General features: G+C 37.6%; 1 protein-coding gene across 3 annotated transcripts in view; it reads right to left on the reverse strand.

Moving 5' to 3' along the window:
* Positions 1-15,344: 15,344 nt before the first annotated feature.
* The window catches only part of AIMP1 (aminoacyl tRNA synthetase complex interacting multifunctional protein 1), a 32,303-nt gene continuing 30,526 nt past the window's right edge, over positions 15,345-17,121 (reverse strand). For all 3 annotated transcript variants that reach the window (XM_055296822.2, XM_055296821.2, XM_055296820.2), the window contains exon 7: positions 15,345-17,041. In XM_055296822.2, coding sequence (XP_055152797.1) covers positions 16,875-17,041 — 167 coding nt within the window. In that variant the 3' untranslated portion in view covers positions 15,345-16,874. The remainder of the gene's footprint in view (positions 17,042-17,121) is intronic.

Raw genomic sequence — 17,121 nt, forward strand, 5'->3', positions numbered from 1 at the left:
AATTTAGGTAAAAGGAAAGGAGCATTGGGTATTGGAGTCAGAAACCTAGCTACAAAGAATGCCTTTACTGACATGAATGTGGACCATAAGTATTCTGATATGCTGCTGGTGAGAGTGTACATTGGTATAACCACTTTGGAAAACTAGAAGTTAAAAAGAACATCAATGATTCAAGATTTCTAATGCAAATCCCATGATATAGCAATTACACTCCTAAATGTATATCCAACATAAATGTGTACATTTGTGTACTAGAAGACATGTATGCACAATAATGTTCACGAAACTACTATTCAAAAGCTAAACATACAGACTATTCAAATGTCTATTAATATTAGAATGGTTAAGCAAATTGTGATATGTTCCCACAGTGGGATATTGGAATAAGTAATTAGAATAAGCAAGCTCAACTATACGTAACAATACGTATAGTTGTATTTGTATACTGAATATACAACAAGAGTGCCATGCGTACATGAAGACAGCCATCTACAAGCCAAAGAAAGAAGCCTGGAACAGATCTTCTCTCACAGCTATCAGAAGGAGCCAACCCTGACAACACCTTGATTTCAGCCTTCTAGCCTCCAGAACTGAAAGACAGTAAATACCTCCTGTTTATGCCACCCAGATTGTGGTACTTTGTTACAGCAGCCCTGGCAAACTAATGCAAGTGGCTAAAAAAATTAATAAAGTACTAAGTATATTAGATCTGGGCTCTGGGAATACAGCGATCCCTGGATCATTTTCATCAGAATCACCTGGGAGGCTGATGGTAGAAGTGCTGGAAATTGGGAGAGTGGTTAACCTTGGGGAGGGGATTGTGAGTGAAAGGTTACACTTGGTGTGGCTTCTGAGATTCTGGTCATGTTCTTTTGTTCTCTTGATTTGGAGCCTAGTTTCACAGGATTTGTTCACTTTGTGAAAATGCAACAACAAACACTTGTGATTTATCAAGTAGTTGTATATGCTATATTTAAATAAAAGTTAAAAATAATTAGTTATTATCCATTAAAAAGGAACTAGCTCCACTGCTTACTTGATGCCAGAAAAGAAAAATTGTTTAAACTTGTCAGAGTCTGTTTCCGTCTTTGGAATGCCTACTCATAGTTATTGTAATGATTAAATGCCATGGCACATGGTAGTTGCTTAAAATATGTTAATTTTCTTTTCCACTTCCTTGTAACCTGTGGTTTCTATTTCAGTTTGGAAACATTTGGTAAAAACTCAGAGCAAGCCCTTTAGCAAAAATGAGTATAACAATTGTGATAATTGACTATGAATAAAACCTTGACTAAAGACCTTCTACCTTTGAAGGTTGGCCACTATGGTTTAGTGGAGAGCTTCAGTATGGTCCCAATGGTAGCAGTGAAAATTGAAGGAAAATAATTCCATCAGTCATAAGAGTGAAGTCCACCAGCAAGTCAAAATTAGATCACTTTCATAAATATTTGTATATGAACTTCATAATTTATAAAATTTTTTCACAAAGATAGTTACCAATTTACAGTTGGTTCTTACAAGCTAATTTATAAGGGGTCTTTTTTTTTGGTGTACAATATACTGGACTTGGATTTTCCATTAGAAACAGGATTACAGCTGGTGGTTATTCTCCCAGAGTAGTCTTCAAAAGCCTACTTTATTTATTTATTTATTTTTTTTAATTATACTTTAGGGTTTTAGGGTACATGTGCACAATGTGCAGGTTTGTTACATATGTATCCATGTGCCATGTTGATTTCCTGCACCCATTAACTCGTCATTTAGCATTAGGTGTATCTCCTAATGCTGTCCCTCCCCCCTCCCCCCACCCCACAACAGTCCCCGGAGCGTGATGTTCCCCTTCCTGTGTCCATGAGTTCTCATTGTTCAATTCCCACCTATGAGTGAGAACATGCGGTGTTTGGTTTTTTGTCCTTGCGATAGTTTACTGAGAATGATGTTTTCCAGTTTCATCCATGTCCCTACAAAGGACACGAACTCATCATTTTTTATGGCTGCATAGTATTCCATGGTGTATATGTGCCACATTTTCTTAATCCAGTCTATCGTTGTTGGACATTTGGGTTGGTTCCAACTCTTTGCTATTGTGAATAGTGCCGCAATAAACATACGTGTGCATGTGTCTTTATAGCAGCATGATTTATAGTCCTTTGGGTATATACCCAGTAATGGGATGGCTGGGTCAAATGGTATTTCTAGTTCGAGATCCCTGAGGAATCGCCACACTGACTTCCACAATGGTTGAACTAGTTTACAGTCCCACCAACAGTGTAAAAGTGTTCCTATTTCTCCACATCCTCTTCAGCACCTGTTGTTTCCTGATTTTTTAATGATGGCCATTCTAACTGGTGTGAGATGGTATCTCACTGTGGTTTTGATTTGCATTTCTCTGATGGCCAGTGATGAGGAGCATTTCTTCATGTGTTTTTTGGCTGCATAAATGTCTTCTTTTGAGAAGTGTCTGTTCATGTCCTCTGCCCACTTTTTGATGGGGTTGTTTGTTTTTTTCTTGTAAATTTGTTTGAGTTCATTGTAGATTCTGGATATTAGCCCTTTGTCAGATGAGTAGGTTGCAAAAATTTTCTCCCATTGTGTAGGTTGCCTGTTCACTCTGATGATAGTTTCTTTTGCTGTGCAGAAGCTCTTTAGTTTAGTGAGATCCCATTTGTCGATTTTGGCTTTTGTTGCCATTGCTTTTGGTGTTTTAGACATGAAGTCCTTGCCCACGCCTATGTCCTGAATGGTATTGCCTAGGTTTTCTTGTAGGATTTTAATGGTTTTAGGTCTAACATATAAGTCTTTAATCCATCTTGAATTAATTTTTGTATAAGGTGTAAGGAAGGGATCCAGTTTCAGCTTTCTACATATGGCTAGCCAGTTTTCCCAGCACCATTTATTAAATAGGGAATCCTTTCCCCATTTCTTGTTTTTGTCAGGTTCGTCAAAGATCAGATAGTTGTAGCTATGCGGCATCATTTCTGAGGGCTCTGTTCTGTTCCATTGATCTATGTCTCTGTTGTGGTACCAGTACCATGCTGTTTTGGTTACTGTAGCCTTGTAGTATAGTTTAAAGTCAGGTAGCGTGATGCCTCCAGCTTTGTTCTTTTGGCTTAGGATTGACTTGGCGATGCGGGCTCTTTTTTGGTTCCATATGAACTTTAAAGTAGTTTTTTCCAATTCTGTGAAGAAAGTCATTGGTAGCTTGATGGGGATGGCATTGAATCTATAAATTACCTTGGGCAGTATGGCCATTTTCACGATATTGATTCTTCCAACCCATGAGCATGGAATGTTCTTCCATTTGTTTGTATCCTCTTTTATTTCATTGAGCAGTGGTTTGTAGTTCTCCTTGAAGAGGTCCTTCACATCCCTTGTAAGTTGGATTCCTAGGTATTTTATTCTCTTTGAAGCAATTGTGAATGGGAGTTCACTCATGATTTGGCTCTCTGTTTGTCTGTTATTGGTGTACAAGAATGCTTGTGATTTTTGTACATTAATTTTGTATCCTGAGACTTTGCTGAAGTTGCTAATCAGCTTAAGGAGATTTTGGGCTGAGACAATGGGGTTTTCTAGATATACAATCATGTCATCTGCAAACAGGGACAATTTGACTTCCTCTTTTCCTAATTGAATACCCTTTATTTCCTTCTCCTGCCTGATTGCTCTGGCCAGAACTTCCAGCACTATGTTGAATAGGAGCGGTGAGAGAGGGCATCCCTGTCTTGTGCCAGTTTTCAGAGGGAATGCTTCCAGTTTTTGCCCATTCAGTATGATATTGGCTGTGGGTTTGTTGTAGATAGCTCTTATTATTTTGAGATACGTCCCATCAATACCTAATTTATTGAGAGTTTTTAGCATGAAGGGTTGTTGAATTTTGTCAAAGGCCTTTTCTGCATCTATTGAGATAATCATGTGGTTTTTGTCTTTGGTTCTGTTTATATGCTGGATTACATTTATTGATTTGCGTATGTTGAACCAGCCTTGCATCCCAGGGATGAAGCCCACTTGATCATGGTGGATAAGCTTTTTGATGTGCTGCTGGATTCGGTTTGCCAGTATTTTATTGAGGATTTTTGCATTGATGTTCATCAAGGATATTGGTCTGAAATTCTCTTTTTTGGTTATGTCTCTGCCAGGTTTTGGTATCAGGACGATGCTGGCTTCGTAAAATGTGTTAGGGAGGATTCCCTCTTTTTCTATCGATTGGAATAGTTTCAGAAGGAATGGTACCAGTTCCTCCTTGTACCTCTGGTAGAATTCAGCTGTGAATCCATCAGGTCCTGGACTCTTTTTGGTTGGTAAGCTATTGATTATTGCCACAATTTCAGAACCTGTTATTGGTCTATTCAGAGATTCAACTTCTTCCTGGTTTAGTCTTGGGAGGGTGTATTTGTCGAGGAATTTATCCATTTCTTCTAGATTTTCTAGTTTATTTGCATAGAGGTGTTTGTAGTATTCTCTGATGGTAGATTGTATTTCTGTGGGATCGGTGGTGATATCCCCTTTTTCGTTTTTTATTGCATCTATTTGATTCTTCTCTCTTTTCTTCTTTATTAGTCTTGCTAGCGGTCCATCAATTTTGTTGATCTTTTCAAAAAACCAGCTCCTGGATTCATTAATTTTTTGAAGGGTTTTTTGTGTCTCTATTTCCTTCAGTTCTGCTCTGATTTTAGTTATTTCTAGGCTTCTGCTAGCTTTTGAATGTGTTCGCTCTTGCTTTTCTAGTTCTTTTAATTGTGATGTTAGGGTGTCAATTTTGGATCTTTCCTGCTTTCTCTTGTGGGCATTTAGTGCTATAAATTTCCCTCTACACACCGCTTTGAACGTGTCCCAGAGATTCTGGTATGTTGTGTCTTTGTTCTCGTTGGTTTCAAAGAACATCTTTATTTCTGCCTTCATTTCATTATGTACCCAATAGTCATTCAGGAGCAGGTTGTTCAGTTTCCATGTAGTTGAGCGGTTTTGACTGAGTTTCTTAATCCTGAGTTCTAGTTTGATTGCACTGTGGTCTGAGAGACAGTTTGTTATAATCTCTGTTCTTTTACATTTGCTGAGAAGAGCTTTACTTCCAACTATGTGGTCAATTTTGGAATAGGTGTGGTGTGGTGCTGAAAAAAATGTATATTCTGTTGATTTGGGGTGGAGAGTTCTGTAGATGTCTATTAGGTCCACTTTATGTAGAGCTGAGTTCAATTCCTGGATATCCTTGTTAACTTTCTGTCTCGTTGACCTGTCTAATGCTGACAGTGGGGTGTTAAAATCTCCCATTATTATTGTGTGGGAGTTTAAGTCCCTTTGTAGGTCACTGAGGACTTGCTTTATGAATCTGGGTGCTCCTGTGTTGGGTGCATATATATTTAGGATAGTTAGCTCTTCTTGTTGAATTGATCCCTTTACCATTATGTAATGGCCTTCTTTGTCTCTTTTGATCTTTGTTGGTTTAAAGTCTATTTTATCAGAGACTAGGATTGCAACCCCTGCCTTTTTTTGTTTTCCAGTTGCTTGATAGATCTTCCTCCATCCCTTGATTTTGAGTCTATGTGTGTCTCTGCACGTGAGATGGGTTTCCTGAATACAGCACACTGATAGGTCCTGATTCCTTATCCAGTTTGCCAGTCTGTGTCTTTTGATTGGAGCATTTAGCCCATTTACATTTAACGTGAATATTGTTATGTGTGAATCTGATCCTGTCATTATGATGTTAGTTGGTTATTTTGCTCGTTAGTTGCTATAGTTTCTTCCTAGCCTCGATGGTCTTTACAATTTGGCATGTTTTTGCAGGGGCTGGTACCGGTTGTTCCTTTCCATGTTTAGTGCTTCCTTCAGGAGCTCTTTTAGGGCAGGCCTGGTGGTGACAAAATCACTCAGCCTTTGCTTGTCTGTAAAGTATTTTATTTCTCCTTCACTTATGAAGCTTAGTTTGGCGGGATAGGAAATTCTGGGTTGAAAATTCTTTTCTTTAAGAATGTTGAATATCGGCCCCCACTCTCTTCTGGCTTGTAGAGTTTCTGCTGAGAGATCAGCTGTTAGTCTGATGGGCTTCCCTTTGTGGGTAACCCGACCTTTCTCTCTGGCTGCCCTTAACATTTTTTCCTTCATTTCAACTTTGGTGAATCTGACAATTATGTGTCTTGGAGTTGCCCTTCTCGAGGAGTATCTTTGTGGCGTTCTCTGTATTTCCTGAATCTGAATGCTGGCCTGACTTGCTAGATTGGGGAAGTTCTCCTGGATAATATCTTGCAGAGTGTTTTCCAACTTGGTTCCATTCTCCCCGTCATTTTCAGGTACACCAATCAGACGTAGGTTTGGTCTTTTCACATAGTCCCAAATTTCTTGGAGGCTTTGTTCATTTCTTTTTATTCTTTTTTCTCTAAACTTCCCTTCTCTCTTCATTTCATTCATTTCATCTTCCATCAGCGATACCCTTTCTTCCAGTTGATCGCATCTGCTACTGAGGCTTCTGCATTCTTCGCGTAGTTCTCGAAACTTGGCTTTCAGCTCCATCATCTCCTTTAAGCCCTTCTCTCCATTGGTTATTCTAGTTATCCATTCTTCTAATTTTTTTTCAATGTTTTTAACTTCTTTGCTATTGTTTTGAATTTCCTCTCGTAGCTCAGAGTAGTTTGATCGTCTGAAGCCTTCTTCTCTCAACTCATCAAAGTCATCCTCCATCCAGCTTTGTTCCGTTGCTGGTGAGGAACTGCGTTCCTTTGGAGGAGGAGAGGTGCTCTGTTTTTTAGAGTTTCCAGTTTTTTTGGTCTGTTTTTTCCCCATCTTTGTGGTTTTGTCTACTTTTTGTCTTCGATGATGGTGATGTACAGATGGGTTTTTGGTGTGGATGTCCTTTCTGTTTGTTAATTTTCCTTCTACCAGACAAGACCCTCAGCTGCAGGTCTGTTGGAGTTTACTAGAGGTCCACTCCAGACCCTGTTTGGCTGGGTGTCAGCACCGGTGGCTGCAGAACAGCGGATTTTCGTGAGACCACAAATTCAGCTGTCTGATAGTTCCTCTGAAAGTTTTGTCTCAGAGGAGTACCCGGTTGAATGAGGTGTCAGTCTGTCCCTACTGGGGGGTGCCTCCCAGTTAGGCTGCTCAGGGGTGAGGGACCCACTTTAGGAGGCAGTCTGTCCGTTCTCAGATCTCCAGCTGCGTGCTGGGAGAACCACTACTCTCTTCAAAGCTGTCAGTCAGACAGGAGCATTTAAGGCTGTGGAGGTTCTGGCTGAGTTTTTGGTTGTCTGTGCCCTGCCCCCAGAGGTGGAGCCTACAGAGGCAGGCAGGCCTCCTTGGGCTGTGGTGGGCTCCACCCAGTTCGAGCTTCCTGGCTGCTTTGTTTACCTAAGCAAGCCTGGGCAATGGCGGGCGCCCCTCCCCCAGCCTCGTTGCTGCCTTGCAGCGTGATCTCAGACTGCTGTGCTAGCAATCAGCAAGACTCTGTGGGCATAGGACCCTCCGAGCCAGGTGTGGGACACAATCTCCTAGTGTGCCGTTTTCCAGGCCCGTTGGAAAAGCGCAGTATTAGGACGGGACTGACCCGATATTCCAGGTGCCCTCTGTTTCCCCTTTCTTTGACTAGGAAAGGGAACTCCCTGACCCCTTGCGCTTCCCGAGTGAGGCAATGCCTCGCCCTGCTTCGGCTCGCGCACAGTGCGCTTCACCGACTGTCCTGAACCCACTGTTAGGCACTCCCTAGTGAGATGAAAGCGGTACCTCAAGCAGAAATGCAGAAATCACCCGTCTTCTGTGTCGCTGGGGCTGGGAGCTGGAGACCGGAGCTGTTCCTATTCGGCCATCTTGGCTCCACCCTCTCAAAAGCCTACTTTAATGCACAATATTATGTGAACTCCAGTACACGTTTGAATTTGTGCTAGATTTATAAAATGTTTCTATAGGAAAGCATAATACAGATTCCAACTTAAAACAACATCTCACTTATTTCTTTGCATGACCTCTTTCTCCTATGCTGTGGGCCCTGGACTGAGAAGTGGGAGACTCAACAATGGGGCAGAGTTTGGAAGTGCAGTGAGAACTGACACTTGCCCCACGGGTTGGTGGAGCTTGGGACAGAGAGAGACTTGATGCTAAGAAGTTGAAACCATGGTGACTGGTGGAGAAAAGGAGGATGGAAAAGAATTCAGTGTTTAAGTTCTTCATATGCTTAATTTTGTGTTCTCAGTTAACTTTTCTAGAAAACAAAAACTAGTTTGCTTCAGGAAATATATATGGTGCAGAACATTAAGGATTTAAGCTCTGTGAGGCTGGCCTGATATTGATGATTAATAGAGAGGTGCTTTTAGTCAAAGAGGATTTCTGTGATATTCTTCCCTGAATTGTTTATTTTTTTATTTGCATATACAGTATCACCCCTTATCTGTGATTTCACTTTCTGTGGTTTCAGTTACCTGTGGTCAATTGCCATCTGGAAATATTACATACAATAAGGTTTCTTAAGAGAGAGACCACATTCACATAACTTTTATTACAGTATATTGTTATAATTGTTCTAGTTTATTATTAGTTATTGTTGTCGATCTCCTACTGTGTCTAATTTACAAACTAAACTTTATCATAGGAATGTACATATAGGAAAACATAGATGTTTAGGGTGCAGTACTCTCCTTGGCTTCAGGCATCCATTAGGGCCTTGGAACATATTCCCTCTGGATAAGGTATTCCTACTGTGTATGCATGTGTGTATATACACACACATATATTTTCACATAAATACTTAAATTTGGTAATATTACATACTTTATTTTCTTTTAGCAGTCTTACGTGGCTTTTTTTGCTTTGCCTTTACCTCTCTCCTCTTCTCCATGCAGATCTGCCCATTACAGATAACTGATGCCAACCAAAAGCCTGGTGTCTACAGTTTCTATTTTTCTTCATGTCCAGATAATCACCCCCACACAGCACATATAAACACATAAAAATATACAGGGCTTTTCAACTTAAAAACAAGTTTTCATATTGCACTCTTCATAATATATTTTTGTTTCACTTTAACACTGTTGTAGGACTTTCTCCTCATTTCAGCTAAAAACTGGGTTCTTGTCACACGACCAAGAAAGATTACGCTCATGGACACATAGAAGGGTGAGAAAAACGGAATTTATTAGGTGAAAAACGAAAAAAACTCAGCAAAGTGAGAGGGGTTCCTGTTAATGGGCCCCCATCTCACCAATTGAATCCCAGGTTACCACCCAGTAACAGGAGAGGACACGCTCCTCCCCTCTGCCAACAACAAGAACTTCCCGCGGCTCCACCTTGTCCTCTCTGTGTGCAGGCCAGTTGGAGATTCTCCGGGAGCCCTTTTTACTTGGCTGTCTCAACACCACCTCATTTAAATTTTTCCAAACCTAAAATATAGCCCAAATTCATTCTTTTTAAAGGCTGCAAAACATTTCACAGTGTTTATGTAACAATTTATGCAACTGCTCCTTTATTGATGAGTTTTCCAGTTTTCTGTCACCCAAAGCAATGCTCAAGCAACTATTCTTGTACATGTATTTTTAGTTAATACTATTTTTCTGTAAGTTATATGCCCAAGAGTGAGATATCTGAGTCAAAGTATATATACATTTAATATATCTTAACAGATTCTTTGCAAAAGTATTGTGATAAACTTGATTTCCAACAACATGAGTTATTTTCTCCCCATCAGTAGGTGTTATCATCTTGAACACCTATTGCTAACACGTTGAATAAATGTAAAACCACAGCCCACTGTTACTTTATCTGCATTTCCCAATTGGAACGATTTTATGTATTTGGAACATTTTTATGTAAGCGTTTTGGTAATTTAGTCTTTTATGAATTGGCTCTTCACATCCTTTGTCCTTTTGTCATTTTTTTTTTCTATTGGATTACTTTTTGCTCGGCAAATTGGAAGAGCTCTATGTAAGTTATAGATATTAACCCTCTGTCTGTCCTCTGAGTAACAACTGTTTTTTCAAATCTATTTGTCCTTTAACTTTGTATGGTAAGTTTTGCCAAACTAAATTTGTGAAATTTTTTATAGTCATATATTTCTGTGTACATGATATAGCTGGGGTTTTAGTTTTACTTCCTTTCAGATGAGTAACCAGTTGTATTTGTTCTATTTATTAATTCATCCTTTTACTACTTAAATGGTAGGTAGGTAGCTAGATATAGAGATTGAAACATATATCCTGGATCTATTTCTGGATTTATCCTGTATTCTTAATCCTATTCCATTACCTATTTTATTTATATTGTTCTCAATACCAGAGTGATTTAATTACAATAATTTTCTATATCATTACTGGATATCTAGGAGGTCAAATTTGTTTTCTTTTTCCAAAATATTTTCTGGTTATACTCAGGCATTCATTCATACATGTTCTTAGATTGTTTTTCTTCAATTAAAAAAAATTATTTTGGATATGTGTTTATGGTAAATGACACCCCATGATATTAAATCTTCCTTTACAAGGACACAGAATACTACATTATTTATTATTTTATATTAGTGTATTTATTGTATTTTTCTTTTCCTTAGTTTTGCTATCTTGATAACATTGCTATTAATTCAATATTTCCCCTTGATAATTTGGAAGTTCTATTCTAATTCACCCTCATTAAAGATTATTTTCTTGCCCCTGAATTCACAATCATTTACATACTTCTCTACTATTGCCTGATGACACAGTATGAACTATTTCCCTTACCAAGAATTTCCTACTATTAAAATAGGACTCTCAGAATACTTCCATTTCCACCCTAGTTCTCTTTCTCCTATCCTCCCCAGAAAAGTGGACTTTGGATGCTTTTCCTTTCACCATATTACGAGATTGTGCTCAGATAGTTAATTATTTAATTCAAGACTCCCCCTTGCAGGTTGTCCCTTTTGTTTCAAGAGTCCTTTCTTATAACTTACATTGCATATATCCTGATAGTTTATGATTAGCTCTTTTAATTCAATATGCAAATAGTAGAAGGTCCATATCTTACCACTGTTTTCCTTCCTCTTCATCTTTTCCCATCTTTCTGGTTAGTGTGTTTTCCCAATGTACTCTGAATTCTAGCATAATATCCATGAGGCATTAAATTCTAGACATACTCTTCTGTGAACCATTATACAATAGCAATCTTAGCTTTTCATAAGAATCAGCATAGTGGGTGTAGGGAAATATTTTGTTAGTTGGTAATGGGGATGTTGAATTATATGAATGTTAAGGCACTGAAGTGAACGTCTTGCTGCTGTTCTCCATTTGAGGCTGGTTTGTTCAGCTTTTTCTGGATGACAGTGCATGCATATTCATTGAATAAACTCATCTGTTCTGGAGATAATTACAACTTGCAGCTGTTGGGGGCTCAAAAGACCATATTCCAAATATGGGACTTTGGCATGCTGAGTACTTTGAACTGAAGGAGATTGGAGGAGCTTCAGAGGCAAGGTCTTTCTGTCCTTCTCCTGCCCTCCTATGAACCACCTCTTTTTCCCCTTGAAGAAAGTCACAGAAACCAGAATTCCTCCTCCTGAAAGCAAGCCATAAAACTTAGAAAGGTCACTCTCTCCCTTCTCCCTTGATGACCCTCATTCCAGAAGGGTCCTGCCCCATACCCAGAGGAAGGCACGCTACAGACACCAAGAAGAATCTGGATGGCCTTGCTGGGTTTCCCTGCCCAGTCTATTACAGTTTAGCACTTTCTCTTTTATCCAATTACATTGCTGTATGACTGTCCATTCTTCAGCAATCCTAGGCACAAAATAGACAGCTTTCCCTGAGTCTTGTGGTCTTCATTTCTGAGGGCTCGTGTATCACATAAAACTTTGATTAAATACACTTATGTTTTTCTCTTGTCTTTTGTTACAGGAGTGTCAGCTTTGACTCTTAAGACGGATAAGGAAAGGTATCACATCTTTCTGCCCCTACACATCTAAAGAACCATGAGACTAGGATTACTTTAAGTAAAATAAACGATGTCTAGCAAGTTCATCTTTGGTACCCTGCCGCCTTTCCTCTGAGAGTCTATTATTTGCAATCTTTTCTCATGTCCCTCCAGATGCCTAATCTATATGCTGTTCCCATCCAGACACCAAAACTCTCTACTAAAGTTTAATTTGAAAGTGCTTTGAATATTTTAGAGGATTGGAAGACAGTGTATCTGATGTTTCTGTGCAGCTAGTGTTAAAGTCTCATTAGTGCATACAATCTGGGGTCATTAGTGATCACCCCTGTAATCTATCAGCTCTGACTCTTGCCAGGCTTGTTCCTCTAGATACATCACCTCAAATAGCATTTTCAAAGAATTTCTTTTTTAAAGCTATGTTTATCTATACTTTTTTTATTAAAAATCTTCTTAGATTTTCTATTCTACTGATTTTCAGATATACTGTACTTCTTTTACATAAAGCTAATGTTTTTATGTGGCATTGCTATTTCCCAGATTCTCACTCAAACTTTGTTTTCAAAACAAATCTCTCTACAAGTATCTGAAAAGCTTGTTTTCAATGTATGTGCTGTTTTAAGACAAAAATGTTATCCTTTTATAGGAAAACTGAAAGTTTTAGAAAAAAGTTATTTCTACTGAAATCATTCCCTTTTGCTAAACTTATTGAAAGTGACTTTTAGTTTGCATTTTTCATTAATCTTTTTCAAAGAGAAATACAGTTGTGGTGTTGATTTTGGATGACTCTTGCACTGTTCTTTCCAAATTCCCCAGGTGTGAAAATTTGAGGGGTTTTAAATGAACAAGTATCAGCCAAATATGCAATCTGAAAACCAAAGTGCACATATATTTTGGGTGCATTTCTCTGCTGGGATGCATGATATTCTAATGAGGCAATTTACAAAAACAAATGTAAAACTTTGTCAGAGCAACCTTAATATGAAGGTTCATCACATGAATGCCATTGAGGAAATAAGACATTAACAATGGCTATTTGAACAATTCTGTAGGCATTATGTAGCAATGGGAAGGGCAAGAGTAGTTAACACTTCATTAAAAAGGATTTTTCTTTCTTGCAATTATTGGGTCTCAGGCTTGTTTCTGCTCCTGTTGCTAAGGGCAACAGCCTGCCAGATAGGAAATGATGTTGATGAAGACAAAAATCACACTTACACACATTTTTGTACTTAAACATCTAGAGAATTGGGAATAGTGTGTGTTAGGATAGGTGGAAGTTAGAAAGGAAGGGGAAAAAAAAACCCGAATACATAAGGGTGAAAAAATACAATATACAATAATTAGTTCACACTCTGAAAATCCATATGGCTCACTTTCACACCAACAATTATTTCATTGTTCTGGGTCCTTCCTCCAAATATTTTTATGGAGTTATACTCTTATGAGTTATCTCTGCCAAGATTTATTCAAAGGAAAAACCATGACTATACAAAGTACAATGCACAATAATGTGAAGTGACTCTAATTCCAACAAGTTGTTATCTGAAGATGATTCAGTTTTGTACAGAGGCATATTAGCCATCAGCAACTCTCCTTTTCATCATTATTGCAAATTTTGGGGTTATCATATAAGTAGTACCACAATGGAATATACCTATGTTCCTGTTTTAAATTATCTATCTATATGGAACTTAGTGACATCTATCATATGTTGGCTTTAGGGATGGACTGTCATTACACATTCAGTGCCCTCAATAACAGCGTACCATTCAAAGAATCATGGTATAAGCCTCTTTAAAAAGGCAACTGCTACCAGCGGCAGCAGCTTGGTTTTGCCAAGTGAATTCTCCCTATACATTTGAATAGTAAAAAGAAAAAAAATTGATAAATTCTCTTCATAACCACTCCAAAGAGTGTTTAATAATCTCATCTCTCCCTTTAGAATCTCTGAAGTATTCCACTAAAGGAGCTAATCATAAACTACTCAAATGTAGGTATTTTTATGTCACTATTTTTCTCTAGCATTTAAAGTAAAGCTAAACTTTTCATTCAAATAAAAGAAACCACATGACCATTTAACTAACATATTAAGAAAGCATGATGTAATGGAGAACACAGAACCAGTAAGAACTGAAAAAAATTAAACCAGGTTTCAACTTTGTATGGGCATCAACTTTTCTGTTGATTCTTTGGGGTAAAATGACTGATCTACCTCAAAAGGAGCTTTTAAAAGGTAGATAAAACGCATGAAAAGACTAGTTAGAAGGCAATAACAATCTTAATAGTAATTCTGTAATAAAATCCATGATCGTAGACATGTATTATTAATATATCACCCTTACATTTGTTAGAGAAGGCATGATTATTCCTTAACTAAAATTTTGGAGGGTAGAGCTTTCTCCATGAGACAGCAATTTGCAACATTATTACCTTTGAGCATACTAATTTGCCCTTCCTAGTTCTTTTTATTTTGCATCTTGGTGATAAAGTTGTAATTTTCATACTGTTGGATAGCACTTAGAATCAGGACTTGTGTCACTATGTAGGTGAAATACATGGCTAATGTTCTATACTTCTGATACTTTTATATTTTAAAAGGACGTATCATTTCTCTGAAAAGTTGAGGAGGTATACTCAAGCCATTTTAATGCCCAGTCACAAGAAACAGTAAGGTGCTCCCCAACTAAGATTTTTTTTTTTTTGAGACAGGGTCTCAACTCTGTAGCCTAGTTTGGAGTGCAGTGGTGCAATCACAGCACACTGCAGTCTCGCTCTCCTGGGCTCAAAGTGATCCTCCCACCAAACACTACCTCCTATCATTGAAATCCTTAAAAACCAGAATACATCAGATGCTGAAGTGTTATGTCCAGTTTGCCAACAATGCTATTTCTTTGTAAACAGATTCCGTAAAAGCTCTCCCATCCCAGCAATACAAATAAAACAGAATTAAGTTTTCTGTGAAAACAAGTACTGAATAGGGCTGAATGGATAACTTGGTCCATGCTTTCATACAACTTGAAAAATCACTCATTAACTCTCCACTTCTTTCTCTCTTTAGCACTCTTTAGCATGGATTTTTACATGGTAAAGACCTGGGGGAATTATGGAGGGAAGCATGGACATTTAGTATAATTTGGTAAGGCATAATATAGTACTTGAGAAAGACAAATGTGACATTTTTGCAATGTACTCTTTTGTAGTAAGTCGTCGTAAATTTCAGCACAAATGAGCTACTGATGATGCTACATCATAGACTTTAACAAAAGACCAATAATTTTTATTATCTCTAGGTTCGATGTATGATTTAATCATCAATTTAGGTTTCACTAACAAAATATTAGATAATTTGATCTGGGGTACAGTATTTCAACATGTAGTGGGGAAAATTTCAACTACCTAGGCAGTTGAAATATTATTTAAAGAAATTTAATATAATTGAGAAAAATTAGAGCAAAAAACTCACAAAAGACTTTGTCACCAAAAGTATTTATTCCCAAAAGAATGACATATCTTGAGAACAAAGTAACTTTGAAATTCATTTTGTGTTTAGGTACCAACAATTGTTAATGATGCTCTGTTCATATTTTCAGAATATCACATTGATAATGGTACTATAATATATCCTGGCCTACCAGAGTTCCATGGATTTAAATAAATAAAATTTAATTCTGCCTTTTATAACATGCAGGGTAGTTTTATGGTTGTTGAGTTTTGTGTGAGTGTGTGTATTTGTGTGTGCCTCTCCTTCTTATTGAAGGATTCAGACAGGTATAATGCTAAAATGTTTTTTTTGTGTGTGTGCATGTGTGTATTTTTAAAACAACGTCTATACTTCTGCCTCTATTGATGCCATTCTTTTGTTGAACCTATAAAGGTAAGGCCCAGATTCTGAAACCTGGTTAAAGTCACTAACATTCCTCTGTGAGGCCCCTTGTTAGCTACCAGCCCTCCCCTATCCACACTCCCTATCTTGCTGACGTGTGTGTAAGCCCACATCACCAGTAATCACCACAAGGCTGATGACCTGTAGGCTTATAATTCCTCAAATAATTTTTATTGCTCTTACAATATTTGTAAGATGAGTAAGAATAGCTATTTGACACCTTAATATATATGTATGGTATATGTTAAGTTTTAGGCTGTAATTTCTTTTAATATACTGACAGTATGATGATACATGAAAAAGCAAAATATCAGTCTGTAATAAGATACAAATTATCCTTTATTAGGTACCCAAATAATCTTTATAAAGAAGCTAGAATTAAAAAAAAAAAGGATAGCTGCTTTTATGATCAATTTATTAGAAACTACTATGGCAACTGTTCACAATATGTTCATTCTTTAGACCTAGTCAAAACTTATTACTAATTATTTTGCTAAATAGAAAAACTTCAAGCCAGTAGGAAATCTCAGTTTTTTTAAAAAAATTGCTGTTATTGTATTATTAGTCAGGGTTACTCTGGCAGCAAAGCAAAAATGTTCAGATGCCACATCTCCTAGCTTTTATGTTTGGCTTTCAGAATGAGCAGTTGGTTATTATCAGTATTATTATGACCAGTTAATAAGTCTGACAAACATTTTCCAACTTGTCATTTTTGAAAAGGAGAGGATATTTTTGATACAGATACACAATATACAAAAAATCCCAGAGCTTGAAATTTCATGCATCCTGTGCCTACAAATAAGAAACTAAATATTAATCTAGTTAGTTATCTATGTGTATAAAGAAAAAAAAGCTGCTAATCAATATTCCTGCTAAAAAATAAATTATTACAAAACATAGGCAACTTCCTCTCTCCATTATAAATGATCAAAAACCAAGGTAAAAATCTAGTGTTTCCCCAATCAATGAAAACAATATATACCAGGTAAATGACTAGTTAAGTCTAGAAGAGAATAACGCAAAAATGAGCCACTCATATTTTAGGTACAAGTGACAAATATATTTCTCTTTATTACTTTTAAGGTTTTCTCTAATGTCTTTTGGTAGTGGAAGCATTTTACTTGATTCCACTGTTGCTCATGGTTTGAGCCCTACATACTCCCTTCCCTTTCACCTCAAAGGGAACTCCTTTGTATGTAGCCACACACTCATCATTAGTGTGAAGATCAGGCTGGATCTGCTCCCAAATCTTCTTCTTAGGATTCAGCTCCTTGTCGGGCTCTCCTGTGGAGGAGAAAAAATGCACAAGAAAATTACACAGCTAATATACAAAAATATTAAAGAGACTATTCGCAGAGATTTCC

This window comes from Symphalangus syndactylus, chromosome 10 (assembly GCF_028878055.3).
Source record: "Symphalangus syndactylus isolate Jambi chromosome 10, NHGRI_mSymSyn1-v2.1_pri, whole genome shotgun sequence".
Classification (NCBI taxonomy): Eukaryota; Metazoa; Chordata; class Mammalia; order Primates; family Hylobatidae; genus Symphalangus; species Symphalangus syndactylus.